At 35.3% G+C, this 22,437-nt stretch overlaps 3 protein-coding genes across 5 annotated transcripts; 2 read left to right on the forward strand and 1 right to left on the reverse strand.

Moving 5' to 3' along the window:
• Positions 1-602: 602 nt before the first annotated feature.
• On the forward strand, positions 603-5,266 carry LOC112526575 (nucleobase-ascorbate transporter 2). Its single transcript, XM_025136918.1, has 13 exons — positions 603-1,176; positions 1,263-1,360; positions 1,643-1,819; positions 2,571-2,671; positions 2,755-2,830; positions 3,254-3,313; positions 3,410-3,594; positions 3,680-3,776; positions 3,961-4,106; positions 4,189-4,280; positions 4,365-4,442; positions 4,525-4,685; positions 4,835-5,266. The coding sequence occupies exons 1-13, from the start codon at positions 1,083-1,085 to the stop codon at positions 5,045-5,047; spliced, it is 1,578 nt and encodes a 525-aa protein (XP_024992686.1). The 5' UTR covers positions 603-1,082; the 3' UTR covers positions 5,048-5,266.
• A 1,127-nt stretch (positions 5,267-6,393) lies between these two features.
• LOC112526963 (O-fucosyltransferase 8) lies at positions 6,394-14,711 on the reverse strand. Of its 3 annotated transcripts, none has more exons than XM_025137418.1 (10): positions 14,479-14,711; positions 12,738-12,782; positions 12,343-12,442; positions 11,065-11,135; positions 10,767-10,855; positions 10,310-10,430; positions 9,562-9,705; positions 8,909-9,243; positions 8,235-8,475; positions 6,394-7,096 (listed from the first exon to the last, which is right to left on the reverse strand). In XM_025137418.1, exons 2-10 carry the CDS (start codon positions 12,780-12,782, stop codon positions 6,788-6,790), a joined length of 1,455 nt encoding a protein of 484 aa, XP_024993186.1. In that variant the 5' UTR covers positions 14,479-14,711; the 3' UTR covers positions 6,394-6,787. The 3 variants fall into 3 exon arrangements, with proteins under 3 accessions (XP_024993186.1, XP_024993184.1, XP_024993185.1); XM_025137416.1 differs by having other exon boundaries at positions 12,738-12,815; positions 13,800-14,711; XM_025137417.1 differs by having other exon boundaries at positions 12,738-12,815; positions 14,479-14,493.
• Positions 14,712-19,297: 4,586 nt separating this feature from the next.
• Positions 19,298-21,955, forward strand: LOC112526812 (F-box protein At5g03100-like). The gene is made up of 2 exons (XM_025137233.1): positions 19,298-20,317; positions 21,531-21,955. The coding sequence occupies exons 1-2, from the start codon at positions 19,313-19,315 to the stop codon at positions 21,711-21,713; spliced, it is 1,188 nt and encodes a 395-aa protein (XP_024993001.1). The 5' UTR covers positions 19,298-19,312; the 3' UTR covers positions 21,714-21,955.
• Positions 21,956-22,437: the final 482 nt, after the last annotated feature.

The raw sequence follows: 22,437 nt of genomic DNA on the forward strand, positions 1-22,437 counted from the left end.
TTTCACTTTTTAATTTTTATTTAAAAGTAAATAAACACTTATTAATAAACATTACTGTTTTTTTAAGATTATATAATTATAAAAATAAAACATAAAATAATTTATGTTACGTTTTCACTTATTTTAAACTAACATTATTTGTAGTACAATTAACACGTATTCGGGTAAGATTTCCAGTAAAATTAAACAATTTCATGATAAAAATTTCATAAAATTAAACAATAAAAATTTCATAAACATTCAACACCTTTGTTAAGGGGGTATCATTAGCACTCCCCTGTCTTCGGTAGGTTTTGATGCTTAAAATATTAGCAATTAATTAACTAAAATTTGCAGAGTAAGGAAGTAATAATAAATAAATATGTTATTAGTGTTAAAGTGGGGCAAGAATAAATTAAATAGACACTGAGGGACCAACGGTAACAAAAACTTTGGATTTTGGAAGTATTTTCGAGGGGTATTTTTGTCAACACACTCCTAAATTGTTAACGGATCACTACTTAAACCAAACAGATTCAACCTCACTTCTGCAACTTCATCTCTCCAATCAACTTTTGCTTTTTAGGGCTTCCACCATTGTTGACCCTTTTAAGCTTTTCTCCTTTTTATCTCATTGGTTCTTACAACCTAATTCCATTCTCTTTTTCTTCCTTTTTCACACACACAGAATCCAATCATCCATTTTGTGAAGAATCCCCCATCTGGAACCAGAAAAAGCATCTTGAAACCCCATTTCTCTGTTTGATTCATTCATTTCATCAAATCACATTTGGAACAAGAAATAGAAATCTTGAATCCATTTTGTGTTTGTTGATTCCCATCAAAACCCCATTTACTAACAACAAAGGAATCTGGAATCCATCTGTGTTTGTTGATTCCATCAAAACCCCTCATTTCAAACAAACCAAGAAATCTTGAATCTGTTGATTCAGGAACAAGAAAGAATCTCGAATCCACTTCCATTTGTGTTGATTCCATCGTTTTTTTCACTATAAAAATCACGAATCATTTCTGGGTCCATTTTAGTTTTTCGAATCTTTCAAGGGTTTTTCTCTTTATCTTTCTAAGTGTGTTTGAAAGCTATGGCTGAAGCTCCAAAAGCAGAGGATATCACTCATCTTCCAACAGATCAACTTCAGGGTTTAGAGTATTGTATTGACTCCAATCCATCTTGGGGTATGTAAATTTCTTCACTTTCCTTCAAATCTATATGCCATTTGAGCTTTTTATTAATGGTGTTTTCTGTGTTTTTAAAAAAACAGGGGAAGCCATAGCTTTAGGGTTTCAACATTACATCTTGTCTTTGGGGACTGCTGTCATGATTCCTACTTTTCTTGTTCCTCTGATGGGTGGTACTTCTGTGAGTCTTTTTCCTTCAGCACATCAATGAAAATAGCTGTACCATGTGTATTATGAATGTACTTTACAACATATATATGTATAAAACAGCCCTGCAACCGCTTACAGTGCATACACATACACATACACATATGCATAAAAGTAATTGAAAAGGTTTTATGGTTTCCATGCACTATGAACATTTGCATTTAGTTACTTTTATTCACATGTGCATCCTGGACATGTGAATGGTTACTAGGATTTTTTTCTCGGTTTTTCATGTTTCTTTGATTGAAATTTGCAGGGTGATAAGGTGAGGGTGGTGCAAACATTGCTTTTTGTTCAAGGGATTAATACATTTTTGCAAACACTTTTTGGAACCCGATTGCCAGCTGTGGTTGGGGGATCCTGGGCGTTCATGGTTCCTATAATCTCGATCATCCATGACCCTTCTCTCGCGTCCATCGTTGACTCTCATATGGTAATCTAAACATACAAACTTGCTGATGATTCTTTATGTTACCTCTGTTGTAACATAGGTCTTGATATTTGTTTTCATGTTTCCTATTAGCAATGCCAAATTTTGATGATTTTATGAGTACTATTTTCATCTATTGAGGGTCACTTCAAATGTCCCACCTACTAAAAACCAATCACTTTCCTAGTAGCAATGCCAAATTTTGGTCATTGAGACCCATTGCAAGTGTCCCACCTACTAAAAAACATCACTTTCTTATTAGCAGTGCAAAAGTTGAGCTATAATAACAATAGACCCCACCTCAAGGGGTGGGTGGACCTACAAGTTTCAAATCCGATCAGCTTGTGGGCACCTCGACTATCTCATGGGGCCCTAAAGATAACAGTCAGGAAAATTCTCAATGGCCCTAAGGAGACTCGAATTGAAGGCCTATAAGGAGAAGCCCCAAGGCCAAACCAAACCAACCCATGTGATTGTTTTTTCCAAAATCCAAACCAAACCCGGTCCCACTCTCCCACACGAACTGGGGTCTGTAGAGGGAAGATGTACAAAACCATTTGTCTACTTGAAGTGGTAAAGAGATTGTTTCTATAAAGACCCCGGGAAACATAGGTGGGCCCATTCTTCTCACGCGTCAAGTAAATAACATTGCGACAATTACATATGTATCCTTCTATATCACATAAATGAGGCATCCAAAATGAAAATGTTATCAAAAAACAGTCTTTGATGATGGGGTTCTTTGGACTTGCAGAGATTTCTTGCTACAATGCGAGCGATACAAGGTGCACTTATAGTAGCATCGAGCGTGCAGATTATCTTGGGGTATAGTCAACTGTGGGCTATTTGTTCAAGGTAGATCTTTTATATATTTCATGAACCAACAATGAATCCGAATGCTTTTGTAGTCAATTCTTACAAATTTTCGATCATTTCAGATTCTTTAGCCCAGTTGGTATGGTTCCGGTGATTGCATTGGCCGGTTTTGGTCTATTTGACAGAGGATTTCCGGTGGTATGCATACTTTACTTGGCTTGGTTTGACTTTGGATGTCAAATGGATTCAAATTGAGATCGATCCAAATTGTTTATTTCTTTTAGAAAATAGAGGTAACCCAATTGAAGGGGGTAACAACTTGGTAATACAGCGAAATTGCAGCTCAATTCGGTACAAAAACCGTGCTGTTTTTTTAACTTTTTAAAGAATAATCTTTTGACCTCAAAAGTCAAAATGTGCTGATTCAACTTGGAATATTATGCGAGTACTTCACTAATAAAGTCAATTTCAATGTGAAGAATGTATGATCTTTTTGTATCTTTTTGGAAAATCTTGATGACCCTTTTGACTTTGTTGAAAATACTTCAATTTTGACTCTCAAAAGTCAAAACTGTTACATTTCTTGACACAAGCTTAACCTTTACTCAAAAATGTTTGTAGGTTGGACGGTGCGTTGAATTTGGCATACCGATGCTAATTCTTTTTGTCACTTTCTCTCAGGTATTGCTAGCTTCGGTTAAGTCGATTAAACTAGATGTATTTCATGAATGAAAACATAATCTTTTTCCTGTTTCTTGATTTTCCGGTGGGAAACAGTACCTGAAACAGTTTCAGGCGAAGCAACTTCCACTATTGGAGCGGTTTGCACTTCTTTTGACGATAGCAGTGATCTGGGCATACGCACACCTATTGACCGCCAGTGGTGCGTATAAACATCATTCGGAACAGACCCAAATGCACTGCAGAACCGATAAAGCCGATCTCATATCTTCTGCACCATGGTTGGTAGTTTGAGTCATTATTCACATGTGAATTGCTGCTCGATGAAATGAACTTATGAGCAAGTTTTCTTGAATCTTGATGCAGGATAAAGATCCCTTATCCACTTCAATGGGGTGCACCAACATTTGAAATGGGGCATGCTTTCGGGATGATGGCTGCTGTTCTAGTTTCGCTCGTTGAGGTGTGAAAATCTTGTGAATCTGTTTTCGCAAAATGAGAACTTTAGGGTCGATTCATGCTTGCTAATCTTTATGATTCCTTCATTTTTTTCGTTTGTGGGTCCCGTTTGAGGACAAACGCAGATGGGGAACCCACAAATGACGAACCACAACGTGAATCATTGAACTGTTTTCATCTTATGACAGTCAACAGGTGCATATAAGGCAGCAGCCCGTCTAGCCAGCGCTACGCCGCCGCCTGCTCATGTTCTCAGCCGCGGCATTGGGTGGCAGGGCATCGGGATTCTCTTGAGCGGCCTCTTTGGAACAGCAACCGGTTCAACGGTTTCTGTGTAATTTCCTATATCCAATCCTATTCGTTGTTTGAAACAAAAAAGACGCAAACTTTAACATAAATCTCCATGTAACGAACAGAGAAAACGTCGGTCTTCTGGGAAGCACTCGTGTCGGTAGCCGAAGAGTGATTCAAATCTCGGCTGGTTTCATGATCTTCTTCTCGATTTTAGGTGAGTTAAATGCGTACTACACCAAAAGATGAAGCCGCCTTTGATCCAATTCATGTTTCTTGACTAAATTTTTGGAACACGTAGGGAAATTTGGAGCTTTATTCGCGTCGATACCTTTCCCGATCTTTGCTGCAGTATACTGCGTGCTATTTGGTCTTGTCGGTGAGCATCTGTTCCATCTCTTGGACCCTAACCACTAAACCCCAAATACCGTGAAATAATGGTTTTGTTGTTTTGTTGCCAGCTTCCGTGGGGTTGTCATTCTTGCAGTTCACGAATATGAACTCGATGAGAAACTTGTTCATAGTGGGCGTGTCGTTCTTCCTCGGCTTGTCTATTCCGGAGTACTTTAGGGAGTACACGGCCGGTGCCCTTCATGGTCCATCACATACAAAAGCCGAATGGGTAAATTGGTCTTTTCACATATGATCAGGGGCAATTTGGTCCTTTCACATTCTTCTTGCATATAATGAGGGGCAATTTGGTCTTTTCACATGAGATTAGGGGCAATTTGGTCTTTTTGGACCTGTTGATGATATTTTTGTGTATTGCAGTTCAATGATTTCCTCAACACCATCTTCTTCTCATCACCGACGGTGGCGTTGATGGTGTCGGTGTTTCTTGACAACACGCTCGAGTTCAAAGATAGTGCGAAGGACCGTGGGATGCCGTGGTGGGCGAAGTTTAGAGCGTTCAAAGGTGATAGTCGAAACGAGGAGTTTTACACCCTCCCGTTCAATCTTAACCGGTTTTTTCCACCATCTTAAGGTTTTCCAAGTCTTAACGGTCGTGGCGGTCGCGGTGGCAAGGGTAGTTTCGTCATTTTCACATGATTGAGATTGTGCTGATCACAATCCTTTTGGTAGGAGAGGGGGAGTGGGAGGGGTAGAAGTGTATGATGTGTTGTTTTTTCATGAGAGCATGATAGCTTTGTTGTTGTTCTAAATTTCATGTAAATTTTGTCTCAAATTATTCAAATTAATTTAGGGTTCTCCATTTATTAATTATTTAATTTCTCAGTTATGATCTAATTCCGGCTCGACTAAGGGTTTGTTTGGCAATTGTTAAATGGTTTGGTGCATTATTAAGCGGTCAGAATGATTAATAGACTCTTATGATATGCTACAAAATGAAATATAATTGTTTGGTAATTGTGTACAATAAAATTAAGGCTCTTAATGGTTAAGGGAGATCCAAGATACAAAATTATTCAGAAGGTTTTAGAATTATTAAAAGGCAGACTTTTTTTGCCAAACAAGATTCACCTCTTAACGATTCAGAGGTTGTCTCTTAATGGAACTATTAAGAGGTAAGCAACTAAATGATTCTGACTCGACTAATACTAACTGATTTTGACTCGACTTATACTAACTGATTTTGTTGAAGTATTAAACGATATCTTAGGAGCTGCTTGTTTTTGGTTTAATGGGTTTACAACGGTCTATATAACTTATTCGACTAGTTAGACATGAGTGTTAATTTGCGGCTTAATCATTAAGCCCATGCCTACTTAATTCATTCAGCTAAATTACAATTTAGCTGTCTGTAGTATGTTTGTAGGAAGTTGGTCATTAAATAAAAAACCAAGTTTTTAGATTAGTAACAGATAAGTTGGAAGAGGTTCTTAATATAGTAGAGTTTTCTTTTTAAGCTCTTGTTTTACTGACATGATGCTGATATGACAATAAAAAATGACGTTTTAAAATTTGTTAACGTCATCGGTTATGGATGTTCTCAGTCTGAGAATAAAAGAAGGAACCCTTGACGTATATTGAATAAAATATAAATAAATGCTCATAGTATTTTAATTGTATCCAAACTATGTTAGCGATGAATTTATTGAATTTGTCACGATGATAAATCAATAAGTTTAATTGTTATTATTTGTTTATCATTTAAACTTTACATTAAACACATCTAGGGGTAATATTATCATTTTTCATAATTCAGATTTATTCAACATAACAACCAAACAACAATTTACCTTAATTCATATAAAACTTAATGAAAAAAATAATCGAAGAACCCCTTAACGAGTGTTCATCAATTAATGTGAGCTCGATCAAATCGAACACATCGAGTTTGCATTCACATATATAACAAGTCAAGTTCGAGCTTACAAGAATTTGAATATAATTCTTATCGAAGTTCTCATCGTTGAGCTAAACTCAAACTTACTTAATCGAAGACGGTTCCCACACATATTTTCAAGCTATTCGAGCTCTGTTCCGTTCATAGTAAAAACATCGAGCTACCAAATCCAGTTTCCAACCCGACCCGGCCCGCTTAGAGCCTTATTATCCTTAACCGTAATGAATTTGTTCATACCCTTTGTTTAATTTCTCAAAAAAACGAACAAAAGAAAGTTTCTACAAGTATACCAACTCGGAACCAACTGTGCAACTCCTTGCATGACAACGAAACATAATTCATCTTCGTTGTTGTGTTTACTCGAAGCATTTCAACGGGAAACAAGGATCTAAAAAACTGGAGAAAGATTTATTCGGTTACTGGAACTTGCACATACATTCGGGGCATCTCGGCTGTCTATAAATGCTTCGTCCCCAACCTCTCATTCGTACGGTCTGAGATTCAGTGATCATCTTCGTTACTCTAGCTTCAAAATCCGTCCATCTTATGGTTTGGTTCGTTGACAAGATGTCTGCCAGTCTCTTCTTGCTAGGTCTCAACGTCGGAGAATGGCCGCCACCGTAATAGGTTCGGAAACCAGAGACTAGAGAAGATAACTGGCTGCCGGAATCTGTTATCGCGAATACATCGGCAGTTGCACAGGCAATGAAGTCCAATGCTGCTAGCTGAAAACCGAAATCAAACTTTTCGTATAAGTTGTGGGGGTTATTTACGAGAATAACCTTTTGACAGATATTTTTTATAAATGTATAACCTTTTGACAGATTTTGAACCATTCTCATGTTAAGAAATAACAAGAGGCATTCTTCTGTTAGGCAAAAACATTCTCAAACCTGTCGAAAATATGTCAAGGCAAAGACGTTTTTGCGGATGGAATCAAGGTTGGATACAATTAAAAGGCAAACAGATCATCAATCGCTCGATAATTTGACAAACAATGACGACGGCCCCACTAATTTGACAAACAACGACGACGGCCCCGCTAATTTGACAAACAACGATGACGGCCCCGCTAATTTGATGAATATTTGTTTCAAAACTGAATACAGAACTCCGGAACCTTATTGCTTAACGCATCTTCCACATTTTCTTCGTAAGTTCTCTAAAATAGATTTTATGATTACCAATTTAATTTCCTTATGTTTCTTAGTCAACTTCGATTAGGGTTTTTCTTTTCTACATTAGTTTCTACTTGTATTACATGTCTGCTTGCATACCATTGAATTGTGAACACCCCCATTGAATCTTTATTCTACCTGTTTATATTTCCCAATTACTAGTTATATTATCTATCTTATTGCCTTCTTGCACACACCTTTTGCTTCGTGCATAAGCCTCGGGTCTCCAAGGAAACAATCTCCCGATCCTAATGGTTGAGGTAAGGTCTGCATATATCGTAGTCCTCCGAGATCTTACTTCCAAGTGGAATATACTGGGTTTTGCTTGGTTTATGGGTTTCGAGTGGAATATCCTATTGGGTTTTCGCACACGAATGAAATCGTGCACAAACCATCGAATCTTTATTCTACCTGGTATATTACATATCTTATTGTTTGCTTGCACACACCTTTGCTTTGTGCATAAGCCTCGGGTCTCCAAGGAAACAGCCTCCCGATCCTAATGGTTGAGGTAAGGTTTGTGTATATCCTACCCCTCACAGACCCTACTTCCGGGTGGAATTTAGTGGTTTCATTTGGTTTATGGATTTTTCTTAATATGATGAAAGAATGATGCCAGGTCTCATGTAAGTCTATATTAAGACGAAAATCTACTACTAAAAATATGACAAAATGATCAAGATACCTGAGAAGAGAGGTTCTTAAACGGTGCAATTTCACTCGGGGAGAGGAGATCCTCTTTCGTGATCAAACGAGGATACAAATTAGTCAACGGGCTCATCCTTGACTCTCCTCCGTATATTTGGGATCCGGCAAGATAGATATATGTATCACTCGTAAAACCAAGAGCAGCTAGAACCAATGCAGCTTCTTCTGGTGTTAGTGGACACCTTCCTGAACTTCTTAGTTCTTCTGCAGAAACAGGCCTACAACCATAGAATCCATGATCATAATAGTTCAAATTGGAAAGAGAAATTACAGAACTATCCCCCATGGCTTGCCCAATATGTTGAGGTTTCTCAATTTTGAATGTTGGTATCCCTCCTATTAGTCCATGGATATCAAAATAACAATCATGGATGTGTTAGTTTTGACCCAAAAAAATATTCATTTGACCACTATATCTAATGGGTTTATTTACCTAAATGACCTCCCGGCAAGTGTTTTTTCAATCCATGACCTTTTGCGAGGTTTTTAGGCATTCTTGTGTAAAAGAGTGGCATTCTCAAACTTGTCAGACATGCCACTGATTTAAAATAAAAAAAATTGTCAGAAGGTCATTTAACCAATGGATCAGTATCTCCTGTTATATGGGCAAACCTGGAGGGAAGTAACTAATCTTAGTTTTTAAGTACAAACTTTGACTTCTTCAATCGTTGCATGAGCAATGGAAAATGGTCTTCCCGATAAGCTTGGAGTTCGGCTTTCTCAACTTGTCCACCACCAAAATTGCATAAAGAGTATGCTACCATATCGACTTCAAACCTCAAGTGCAAAGCAAGATACTTAAGTGGCCTTCTGTCCATATCATTCCCATTTAACCGGCCATCGGTGATGAAGTTTCCTAGTAATCGCTTATCTAATTTGTTTCTTGGGCCATCATAATTTCTTATCCTTCTAATCAGCAACGAACCAATTTCTTGAATTTTGGGCACAAACTTCAAAGCATGATAGTTACATTTGCATCTTAACCTCTGTAACAATATCATAAGATTTTATTATAAACAAAATGTACCATAAATACTAACGTAAGGGTAGGTTCAAATGAGAATAACAAAAAGGTTGAGATTATATAAATGACGAAAAAACGGATGAAAAAGTATAACAATATGGATGTCAAAGTAAAGAGAATAAAATGCTTATTTTGTTGGTATACTCTGTTGGATCATCTCATCTGACGGTTGAGATCTATTTTCACCTTCTCAACCTTTTTGTCATTCTCATTTGAACTCCCCCGGGCAGGGGTCCTAAGGTATTTAAAGCAAAATAAAAAGATGGAAGTAGTGTCTAACCTGTAGTTCAGAAGGCAACGGGTCAAAACCAAGCCGGTTTCCGTATCCAAGGAAATGAACAACTCCGTTTTTTGATAATAGAGGAAGTATTTTCTCAATGTACTCGGCAGGTGTTGCCTCCTTGCTGATATCTGAATCAGTTATCTGAAGATCAATGATAAACATTATCCATTGTTCTTGACTGACATGCAATTCGGATGTATAGATATTCCCTAAATTCCCCCAAAAAAACGATGGACACTTTGACTTTTACGGTAAAAAAGATTACTTGCCAACAAAAATTCATATTTGGTTCCTTCATTTATATATATTTAGTAACATGCGTCCTTTTTATCAACACTAGTGAGAAGGGAAGGTAAGAATGATTATCCACATTGTACTAAAAATGTGGTTAGGATAATCATTCTTACCCTTCTCACCGGATCAATCCTGATTGAAGGGTAAGAAGATCACCCTTGGATCAATCCTGATTGAAGATCAACATTAATGAGATGCACTGGATCAATTCCCGTGATAAGTGCAATTCATGGGGTCGGGATGAGATTAAAAGTGATCAAGCGTCCAGATCCCTTCTTACGCTTCTCACCCTAACTCCTATTCTCATAGGATCCTTCATCTATATATCTCTTTGTGAGTGTGTGTGTGTGTGTGTATGTTAACATTGATGGCTTAATCTTACTGTCAAAGTGTACATCTTTTTGGGATGGAAGGAGTACCAGATACAAAAAAAAAAAAAAAGACAACGTACCAGACTGCCCATTTCTTTGAAGTCTAGCGATTTCAAATGAGGAGGGAGATCCTTCACTATATTAACTTCATCCTTCAATGTCTTTATGAAATACTCTTCTTGATAAATATCACCAAACTGGCTGAATCACATACAAAAGCATCCAACTGAAATATATGATCCCTCACTCTATCGCAAAATAGATGTCCACAATGAAAAAGGCACAGAGTTTTAGAAATGCATAATTATTACACTTTTTAAGTAACTAAATGACAATTTTATTCTTAGAATAGAAGGAGTAATGAATTTCTCCACCTCATAATTAAGGGTAGAATTGGAAAGTACACACTTATTTTTGGGACAAACTAAAATACAAATATAGACACTTATTTTGGGACAGATGGAGTATTATTTTACAAAGAATATGGGGATAAAAAGTCGTCACACACATAAAAAAAAAAACTGGGGGTTCACAGACCTGGGGTCCTTCCATACATTGCTGTAAAGAAATCTTGGAATAACTAATGTTGCATTTAGTAGTGACGCTACAGCAACAGCATTGCAAACCTACATGCAAACAGAGAAACTTTCTTGTAAATAGATACATAATAAAGGCCATAATTCATATTTGATGTTTGTTCGTAAACAATATGAATGTGAAGAAATGAAATCATTGTGAGACAATTTGTCTCCTAGAATTTTGTGTGATACATAGGTACGTTTGAGTTTCAAATGGTTAACAAGTAAATTGGAGAATAGAAAAACCTTCTACTTACAGCAACCCGTTGTTGATTTAGACCTCCATTCGCGCTAACCAATATATAACCGTTGTTGCTTTGAAGTTTTTCTGTCCTAACAACATTGAAAAATCATGACAATGATGCATAAATATAACCTAACTTAACATGATAAATTTTCATGTAGGCAAACATTTGAAAAGAAAGGAGGTCAAGTTTCACTTTCACAGTCAAAGGGACCAGTTTTTAATCATATATATGTATGTATGTATATATGTACGTATGAGGGACCAGTTTCCATATCTTGTGTATATATATCCCAAACAATTAATCGTTCTTGCAGAAGCTCTATCCTACACACGGTCCCATCCAGGTCCACCCAATGGACTAGATTAGGGCGTCCACAAGCACCATTCATATTGTGGGGATTCCAATTACCTTACTCTCTCTCTCTCTCTCTGTATATATATATATATATATATATATATATATATTTATATCTAGATTATCTATACTATATTATAAAGCATTTAGATAAAACACTTATATTTCAAGTGTACAACATCTATGAAGTGTGAAGTACAAATCACTAATGCACTAAGAGTTATGGTTTGTTAAGAATTTGTAGATAAAATAAAAGGGAAAGCCTGTCCCATAAAGGTGGAGCAACAAAAGGTGGAGTTAAATCTTGAAGAATGTAGGTGTGATTGGGGGAGGTTTGAGAGATTAGTTTGTGTAATTGTAATATTTTTTTCACACTGGATTTTCTTTATGGAGGACCATGTTTCCAAATAATTAAAATAATTGGAACATTTAGCCATTTATGTACAGATGATTGTAATTTCTATTTTGTGGAAACATAAATGACGGACTTCCTTTTTTAGTGAGGCATTGCATTAATTTTTCATTCTCGATTAACAATAAGACTTCACATTGTGCCACATCGCATAGTAAACAACTAGTCTTTTAAAATATACCATCACATCCAATTATCAAATCTTCAAAACTAGAATTATCCTATGTGGTACTTTTTATAAAGTTAAAATCTAGGAATTTGTTTTCTATACAATGTCACAATATTATAAGGACCATGCTACACTTGTCATCATTTAGTAGCCTAGATGTAAAAATACTTTTAAATGACCACACATAATTCTCATAATCTAGTCATGAATGCCTTTTCAAAAAACTTGAATATATCCATGTGAATTTCATGGGGAAAATTAGTTTCTTTATACCATAGAAGTCAAAGGATGCCTCAATTGCCCCATTGAATGGAGTACACAATTAGCAAAATGTAGTAAAATCAATCTTTACCGGCACTTATCAATTCCTTTCTATCTGCACAAGGACTCCAAACTGATGCTTGACGATAAGATTCCTCCCAGAATTTTGACTCATCTTGTTTAAGCTCTCTCTGCATTAGAAATTATTCATGAACATACAACAATACATATCAATTGAACTTGATTAGTGTAAACCTAGATGCATATGAAACAATATGCAAGGTCACCAAAAAGTCATTGACCCAGCGGTACCCAGGTTAGTGGTAGAGCCCAACCTCCCAGGAGGTCAAGGATTCATACCTCACCGAAGTGAGGAGTGTGTGTGAGTATTTGTAGTATATAAATATTATATACTTCAATATAATGTGTGTGTATATATATATATATATATATATATATATGCAAGGTCGAAGCAGAGAATCAAACCTCTACAAGAGCACCAGAAGCCATGCTTGCAAGGCGGCCATACATCTGCACCACATTTTTGCCATCATCATCTCCAAACTTCAAGAGCAGAATCATTTGGTAAATGATCAGTTTGTTAGCATAATAATCCCACATTCTTAAAAATAAGACTTATGATGATTATACTTTTATATATGATCATGGGTTATTCCACTATTGATAATTGGTTTTTAAATAGAAAACCTGTAGACCTAACAACAATATATCATGTATACACCTTGGGGCGAGGATACATGAGTGTACTGGCACTAGTAATCACATACGAATAAAATACAACTTATTGTGATACCACATGCTTCTTTTTTTCCTTTTCTTTGTGCTCACATGAAAATAAAGATTATTGAGAGAACTATGACAAATAGTGAAAATTTGCCATCCTGCAGAGTTGATATAATGAAAGAAACTATCTGAGTTACGGCTAACTATTTTGAGGAAATAAAGCATATCCCCCCAACAATATTTTATCAAAGCTATCGAATTTGCAGAACCAACTAATTCACACCTTTGTCTCACAGACTCACACAATCCACTTTGTTTGATGATCCGGTTAATTGCTACCTATACATGAAGGAACCATTGACGACAAATCTCACACTAAGCACACATAGCCCGGCCATGGCTATTTCAATATATGAGTCCAAGCTTAATACACATGCAAGCAATTAAGTTCAAATTAGGGTCTGCATTATCCCATAGTAAAGCAATAATAACAGAATGGGAGCACTTGCCATTGCAAACTCCTACACTTCAGTGGTTTTAGCATCTTTAGGATGGTTTGAGATATTGAACAAACAGTTCAGTGAAAAAGATGCAAAAGATAGGTATCAACAAACATGGGAATCATTCAGTGGTTGTAATTAATGAATTCATGTGTGTGTGAGATTACTGAAATAGAAGACTGGTTAAAAGATTTCAATAAGATAACATATACATACATTCCATACAAATGAGCACATAAAGCCATACCCTTCCACGTTTTAATCTTCCTGGTATGGAACACAGAAAGAACACGTAAACACATACCTCACTAGACAATTTTGCAGGCGTGGGACTACTTTCAAGAACCGATGGTTCAAAGATGGAACCCAAAAAAGAATCCAAAAGAAAAAGAAAACCCATCAATGCAACTGTGAAAACAATGGATGAAAAATGTTTACGGATCCAAGTATGCCTTTTACCAACATAAGCACCCTTAAAAGAACCAAACTTCATGGAGTTACTCCTTAACCCATGAAGCAACTCAAACTTCTTCCCCGCTGTAGGATCACTCCCTTGCACCATTTTCTGATATCTAAATTGATACTGAAATGATGCAAATGGCGAACTAAGATCTCCTTGTTTAGACCCTTGCTTCCCCATTATGTATGGATCACTTCAGTTACCAAAATCTCCAATATGAAACACCATCAATTAAGACTACATAACCTTCCCAAATATAACAATTGCCCCAATTGAATTTTCTATATGGGAATACTACCAAGTCTTGCCTGCTCCTTTTACTTACTATTATAAAATATATAAATGGTTAGGATGAGAATGTCAGAGTTTGTTGTGACAAAAACAAATATAAAGATGAAACCGGGAGCATCAAATTCTGAATTGGATGTGAAGCTACATCAGGTGAAAATGAAAGGCAAACAGCAGATGATAAAAGTAATGTAATTTTACAGATTATTTAAAAGAGAAGGTTGCGTAAACTGACCTAGTCATGTAGATTGTATAGATATAAAAAACATGAAATGCAGGGGAAATATCACATCTGCAGAACACCTACTTGTCACCGAACAAGAGATCGAAGGTTGAAAAGTGAACATCATATGTTGAAGCTTTTGAATAAAGAATGGTTGAATTGGGAAGAATAAAACCCTAGAAATCGCCATCAGAGGTTGTAGTGAAGTTGCTGTTGATGGTTGAGATGGATCGCACCAAACTACACTGGGAATTTGGTGTTCGCGCAATTTATAATTCTTTTTAGCAACAGATTTTTCGAAACAAGAAAACCCGAAGGGAAATCGACTCCGAATATCTATTTTATTTTTATCAGGGGTGTTTGTTTACATACTAAGAGGAGGTGTATCGATCGTTAATAGATGAATCTTGTTTGGTAAAAGAAAAGTCTGTTTTTTTATGATTTTAAATTTTTTTGAATGATTTTGCATCATGGGTCTCCCTTAATCATTCAGCATCCTAATTTCATTGTAAACAATCACCAAACAATTATATTTTATTTTACAATATATCATGAGAGACTATTAATTATTCTAACCACTTAATCATTCTGCACTAAATCATTCAGCAACTACCAAACAATCAGTCTCCTAACCATTTCTCTATCGGATTTATCCGAATATCATTACATCATTCATAATATGATCGTCTTTAATATTGGACCTGGCTAAAAGATAGAAAAATTATCAAATTCAACCTAGATACGCAATTATGATGGTCAGATCCGCAATTACGACGGTGCCTCTTACTAACCCGGTGAAATTTGAACTTTTTATGTCAGGTCCGTAATATTGCGGATGTGAATATTCCAAAACGTAGTGGCATTTGGGTAGATATTACGGATTACGAATGTGGATATTGCGGATGTACTGACATTTAAGTAAATCCGAAAGAGGAATGGTTAAGAGACAAATTTAATTGAGAAATGACTATTTGAGTCAATTCTCAAGCCACAATTTTGTATTAATTTAACGAATTCTGAAAAACCAAAAAAAATCCACCAAAATAGTGTCTCTTTCTTTTCAACTAAGGTGTCGTATACCAAACGCTTATTTGGGTAAGTGCTTACCAAGTCACTTTACTTTATCGGATGAATATGGCAATGACTAAAAATCTTACCCAGTAAGAACGAAGGCAAGAATCGAGAGTCTTACCCGGTAAGTGAGGACAATGACTCTTATCATGGTTAGCGTTTGCCGGGATAAATTGTTGCATACAATGCGTTTTAGTGAATAAAATCTTACCCGGTAAGTAAGCGATAGTGTTGAATTTTACCAGTAAGTGCTTACCGAATAAATTTTTAGATAAACGGACCCTAAATTCACTTTTTAGTCATTTTTTAACTAAATTCCTATTTTAGCCTCCATCTAAGCCTATTTTAATATTGGACAAAGTAGAAAAAATGGTTAAGCAAATTTGCATAATTTATAGAAAGAATTTGTATAAGGATCTCTGTTTACGTGAAGATTTTTTTTTTTCTAATCTGAAAATAAGCTTCACATAAATAACAGATACGTAAACTTTGACTAAAATTATAATCGATAACAAAAATGGCTAAAAAATGAATTTGGTTGAAGAGATCAACTATTTTGTTCAATTTCAATTCAAAATATATAAATGATTGGAGAATTTCTTTTAAATGATTTTTTATGAATATCATCAATAAAAATATTTAAAATAGATAAATAATATTTTATTTAATATTTTAATAATATAATTAATATTGTAATCTTTAAAATAAAAAAAATATGTTAAACTTTGAAGAATCAGTTAATTACGAAGTGTAATGTCTTATATGAGGTTTAACGTTCATCTAGTATTTTTTCCATAATTAGTTTTATAAAGTTTAAATGTGGAATAACAAAAGGGACGCGTATAACTTCATGAACGTGACAAACGGTGTTGGTCACGGGGGAAGGTCGCTTTTTGTGTACGGTCAATGTAACATTTGTTTAATCATATATGATAGATGTGTGCATCACGTGTACTTATATATGATTTTGGAACTTCTCGTTTTCTCGCAAATCGACCGTATTTACGTTTGAACCTGACCCTTGATTAATGTGTATAATATAGTAAAAATGTTAGTATAATCATACTCACATATGATTATAAAATTTAAATTCCCGGCTAAATTTTGAAAATAAAATTATATATCAGTATCAAATTGAAAAGAATAAAATACTCGTTGGGTAATGGTGCATTTAGTATCCAAACGAAAATGACAGAATAGAACAGAACATAACAAAAAATGCAGAACAATATGACATAAGTTAAAAGTTTAAAGTGTATAAGATTAAAATAAAATAAAAATTATGTTATACCTATTCTATATTATTTTATGTTTATGTAGTTTCCAATTTTTATGTTATACTTATTCTATATTATTTTATTATTATTAATATTTAATAAATACATAAATTAACCAAAATATAAAAACAATATTTTGATGACGATAAAAGAAACCGATGTATTTTCACGGGTCACCCTCGTTCCTTATATCATTTCTTTTGAATTTCTCGTCTCGTTTTTCGTGGATTAGTATAATTCAAACTTTAAAGAGTATAAAAATAAAATAAATAAAATTTAAAAACTGAGTAAATGTAAAAAGGGTAATGTATTGGATGTTTTAAAAAAAATAAGGTTTTATTAATGAAACATAAGTTTGTTCCACTTAAACAATGATCACATGTTCTGTCCTGTCAATGTACCAAACGCACCCTAAGGATTTATAAGGTGTCACTTACCTTCCTAATGAGTATGACAAAGACCTAAAATCTTACTCGATAATAGGCGTAACAAACACCGAAAATCTTATCTGGTAAGTGAGGAAGAAAATCTTACGTGGTAAGTGCTTAGTGGGTAAAATATGTTTACCAACAATCCATTTTGATGGTCGATAATATTACCCGGTAAAATAAGCAAAGATGGTGCTCTTGCCAGTAAGCGTTTGGTAATGGCCCCTAACTAATAAGTCTTTACAGTCACAGAGCCAAAATTCTAATTTAGGAGGGCTTAGAGAAGTAAAGCTAAATCAGATAACTACGCCCTTGAGCTCAAGGTTTTAATGTCTTAATAGTAGTATCCTCATTGACTTCGACTTTTCTAATGACTAAATAATTTTCATTCGAACCCATATTGAAACTGGCATTTGCTGCCGCAGAATAAACTAATGAACTTAATTTGAAGAGTATTCAAACAAAATGTTGATGTGATAAATATGATTAGTGTTATTTATAGCAAGTCTTGTGTGACTTGAATATATTATTAAGCATTTTTAGATACTGTAGACAAAAACACAAAAAAAAAATCAGAAATATTATGATTTTTTTAGTAGACCACAGAAAATCTATTTATATATTTTTGAACTTTGGATAATAACTTTTTTAGCACAAATAAAAAACATTGATGATAAAATAAAAATGAAAAAATGAAAACCAAAAATACTGGTAAGGATTTCAAGCATTGGATCTGATAATTAATTGACAGTAGTTCTAATCATTCAGCTTGAGGAAGTTTGTATATTATTCTCTGTTATACCTTATTAATATGGAATGTTGGGGGTGGCTAAGCGCCATCTATCCCCCTTTGTTAGCTACGCCCTTGAGAACACTGTCATCGATTTTTAGTTCAATTCTATTTCTCGATGGGGGAAGAGAAGGGGTACAACTCAGTGGTTGACAACTTGAAGCTATATATTATCACTTTCCTGCAAGAGATGCGATGATTTTGCAATATGACCGGGTTTGTTTGATCCTACCCCTCTCATATCATACACACCTCCATAGTAAATGATGTTTCTCTCGTTTGAAAATCTTTTCATAACCATTTTTTTGCACCAAAATGGTTTAACATTTGGTGTAAATAGTAAATTGGATAAAAAAATTGATTACCAGTAACTCCAATCAGTCTGCCTCCAAAGACACCAATGTGAATGGACATTTTTCGGTTCACTCAGCAGCTGGGGGGGGGGGTTGGAATCGAACCCAAGACTTGTCATGTATTTAGGCGAAGTCCCCCCACCCCTTTGTCAATTGAGCTACGTGCTAAAAACAGTGTAATAGCAATAGATGGGATTCATATATACCAAATTAAAAGAGATGGGATTCATATATGCATACAGATTTGGTGATTCGTATCCTCTGGATTTGAGACTCCAACGATTATGAATACAGTAGTGACGATATTTTTTTGTGTTTTTCATACTTGAAGAAAAGAATAGTAGCAACTAAAATCAACAAGTTATGAAAGAGATACAAGGAACATAAAGGTATTTGCAAATGATGTTCATCGAGTAAGAGAAAAGTAGATTATATGAGGTAAAAATGTGTTGGGAAATGAAGAAAAAAGTGCCCGTTAAGGCAATATATGAATGTGATTAAAACAGATGTATGGCTGACAAGAAAAAAGTCTGTTATCAACGAAAAAATGAGATGGATGTGTGATTTTGTAGTGAATAATAAGACTATAAATTAGTATTATCAAAGAGAAAGTTAACGTGATGTTGGTTAAGCAAAATTTAGGACAAAAATGCTTTACATTGTATGTGTCTGGACCAACTTGTATCCACATCGATTAACTGAAGATATCAGACAGAAAAATCCCTAACAGCTCTTATTTACCCGTTAAGTTGATCCGTTAACATTGTTCGATATCTTCAAAGACCTTAGAATAATCATCTCATTTTTATAGGGACTGAAATGTAGTTTTCTAAAATTAAGGGGCCAAAGTTAAACATCGTTCTCACCGGTCACCATTTGTTTAGCTCTACGGCTAATTGGAGATTTGTTGCCTTGTTGGGATTCTTCATGGGGGAAAGCAACGAGAGCTCTGTTGACGCCATGGAAATGGTCGAAGAAGGAAACAATCAACCTAGAATATCACCAAAACGGATGAAAGTTGAAGAAATCATGGAGGAGAAGGAAGAAGATCGAATCAGTGTTTTACCAGATTGCTTACTTCTTGAAATCCTTTCTCGTTTACCCTCTACAAAAAGTGCCATTAGAACAGGTACACTCTCCAAACGATGGAAATATCTTTGGACTTCGGTTCCTACTCTGATTTTCAAACACAGTGATGATAATCACCCGCGCTCCGATTTCGTTTCGTTCGTCAACAAAACCCTAACCCAGTGTCGCCAATTGAAGCTCAAGAAGTTTGGAGTCTATACCAGTTACGATATTCGATTCGAGTCGGAAGTGAATAATTGGATTCGTTATGCTATAAGTTGTAACGTTGAGGAGCTAGATCTGACGTTATGGAATTTGGAATTGGAAGCTGAGTTTCTATTGAATGAATATTTCTTCAACAATTCATGTTTCACGGATCTCACATTGGCAGGCTGCGTATTCAATCCAACTGGAACGATTAGTTGGAGAAGGCTTAGGAATTTGTGTATTTCCTTTGGTAATTTAAGTGAAGGTTTGATTGAAAACATATTATCCGGAAGTCCTCTATTGGAAACTTTGGTGTTGGACAATTGCTATGGTTATAAGCGGCTGGATCTTACTTCCAAGAGTCTTAAGAACTTGGTGTTCACTGGATATATGGTTCCTGACGATGAATTTGATGATCTTGCAGATATTATCGAAATCAATGCCCCAAATCTTTTGTCACTCACGATTCAAGATGATTTGTTGTTATGGAAACTTGTGTTGCTAAATATGTCTTCATTAGTAGAAGCTAATTTAGATTATACAAAGGGTGGGCATTATGAGACAACCCCTAAAGAAGCAGAAGAAGAGATGCTTAAAGGATTCATACAAAGTCTTCGCCATGTCAAGGAGCTTAAGATTGGGGTTTTCTGTTGTAAGGTAAAGATTTCTTTTATTTTGACAATTTTACGGACGATCATTAACTTTTGTAGTACATTATTGATTATTCGTTGATAAACTTGTTCAATTATGCTTCATCGAAGTCACATAAACTCTGATAACTGTAAAGATCATGAAACCATACATGTATATTGCAGAAGAAACTGCAAACCCACCTCAGAATTCCTTGTCAAAACACAAATGTGTGGTTTCATCTTGTTAATCTATATTGTAGGCATTGTTAGTATATTCTTTTGATAGTTTACATCTTCGTTAAAATTACACGGTCATAAACAGTAGTGGTACTTTTTTGAACTTTTCTTTGATAAACTTGTTTAAGTGTACCCAATCGAAGTACAAAGATTTGTACTTAAAGTCTTAAACACAACACAAACTCTGAAAACTATGAAGATTTTGGAACTGTACATGTATATTGTAGAGGAAACTACAAACCCACCCCAGCGTTCCTTGTCAAAAGTCAAAACACAAGTGTGTGATTTCTTGTTGTTAATCTTTGTTGGTGCTTCCTCAACGTCCTGGTTAGAGCTCATCCATGGAGCATGAATATCTTTGCTTTTGCCTCTTAAGATGTTTCTGCTCTTGGGTGTCATTGGAAGTTATATTTTTAGGCTATGTTTGGCTCAATGTGTTATATTCAGGTGGGTTCCTTCTTTTGCTCCTCAGCATATGGCTTACCTTGACTCCTATTATCTTGAGGTAATAGCTGAAATACGGAAAAATGATCATCGTCATAATTGGGGTCTTGAATAAGACGACCTTTTTGTTTCGCATTTTTTCATATCGAAGAACCATGAAGAATGGGAGGCGTGAATGGTCCTTGGGAAACTAGTAGATAAGCTAGTTGTTGGTTGATTAGCTATGTGACAAACACCTCACATTTGGTAAATATTAACTGATAAGTTAGATGACATTGTAAAACGACCTAAATTGATATCTTGAAAAATTAATTGGAAAAATTAGAGGGGCATAATAGGAAGAAAAAGTGGCAAAAGTCCATGGAGCTTATTGTAACGTTTCAAAAAACTAGCTTATAAGCTAATTTATGACTTACCAAACAAGGTCTTTTCAATACGCTCAAAGAATAAGATGACTTATGGTTGCCAACCATCACCTTAGTTGCCCTGTTAAATTCATACATGTATTGCACCATTCTCATTTTTGTTCTCATCGTGTTCCTTACTTTTGTTGGTAGGTTCTCTCTCGTTTGGAAGCTAGAGGTTTCATTTTTCCATCAAATGTGAAGTTTCCTGATTTTACCTCAGCTTTTTACTCTGATAATGATTCGCTTGGGCAAGGTGATTGGTCCGATAGTGATTCAGTCGAAAGCGGAGATTGGGAGGTGCTCTTGCTTGATCAAGGTACTAAAAGTGACTGAATTTAATTGATTGATGTCACTTTGAGTTCATGTTTATGCTATGCATGGTTATTTCATTCCAAATGCTTATAAATTTGTTACTCGATGTGATTTTGATTGAGTAGATTTTGAATAATGATTGCTTTAATTGCAAAAAGCTTATTGCTAGCTGCAAATTGTAAAAAGAAAATCTTGGCTCATAACATATTAAAAAATTGGGGCTAAATCTTCAGCCCATGGTTTCGGTATTCAATGATAAAGCCTATTGAGATTGTATAAGTTGGTTAATGTTTTATGTTCATTTGTAGTTAGCCCTTAAGTTTTTTTTTAAGTTATGGGTATCCGAGTCAGTTTTTACACACCTCAACTAATCTTGTAGGACCTGCTGATAATAGTCAGCAATTTAATTGCGAGTGTCTGCATCAGTTTGCACGCACTTAATTAATCTTGTGGGGTCTTGAAGATAATACGTAGGAAAATTTCTAGTGGCCGTGAAGATAACGCGTAGGAAAATTTCTAATGGCCCTGGAAATAACACGTAGGAAAATTTCTAGCGACCCTGAGAAGATTTAGCGACCAATGGAGACGAGCCTCAAGGTCTAAACTTTTATTTGAAAGTTTATGTTGGTTTGGTTGGGTCCTCAATTCTCCGTCACTTCTCATTTCTTGAATTTAACGGATTAGTTGTTAAATCTCTTCTGTGTTTAGGGTGCGTATTTATTTTAGTTAATGCTTATTAGGTGTT

This window comes from Cynara cardunculus (assembly GCF_001531365.2).
Source record: "Cynara cardunculus var. scolymus isolate 2C chromosome LG 14, CcrdV1, whole genome shotgun sequence".
Classification (NCBI taxonomy): domain Eukaryota; kingdom Viridiplantae; phylum Streptophyta; class Magnoliopsida; order Asterales; family Asteraceae; genus Cynara; species Cynara cardunculus.

Excerpts from the sequence above, each read along its gene's own strand:
- LOC112526575 (XM_025136918.1), top strand. The coding sequence starts at position 1,083 with ATGGCTGAAGCTCCAAAAGCAGAGGATATCACTCATCTTCCAACAGAT. Across the intron at positions 2,672-2,754 it reads CTGTGGGCTATTTGTTCAAG|ATTCTTTAGCCCAGTTGGTA; the intron begins GTAGATCTTTTA and ends CGATCATTTCAG. Across the intron at positions 4,686-4,834 it reads CACATACAAAAGCCGAATGG|TTCAATGATTTCCTCAACAC; the intron begins GTAAATTGGTCT and ends TGTGTATTGCAG.
- LOC112526963 (XM_025137416.1), bottom strand. The coding sequence starts at position 14,135 with ATGGGGAAGCAAGGGTCTAAACAAGGAGATCTTAGTTCGCCATTTGCA. Across the intron at positions 11,136-12,342 it reads AAAGGAATTGATAAGTGCCG|AAAAACTTCAAAGCAACAAC; the intron begins GTAAAGATTGAT and ends TTGTTAGGACAG. Across the intron at positions 9,244-9,561 it reads CGTTGCCTTCTGAACTACAG|AGGTTAAGATGCAAATGTAA; the intron begins GTTAGACACTAC and ends ATATTGTTACAG.
- LOC112526812 (XM_025137233.1), top strand. The coding sequence starts at position 19,313 with ATGGGGGAAAGCAACGAGAGCTCTGTTGACGCCATGGAAATGGTCGAA. Across the intron at positions 20,318-21,530 it reads TTGGGGTTTTCTGTTGTAAG|GTTCTCTCTCGTTTGGAAGC; the intron begins GTAAAGATTTCT and ends TTTTGTTGGTAG.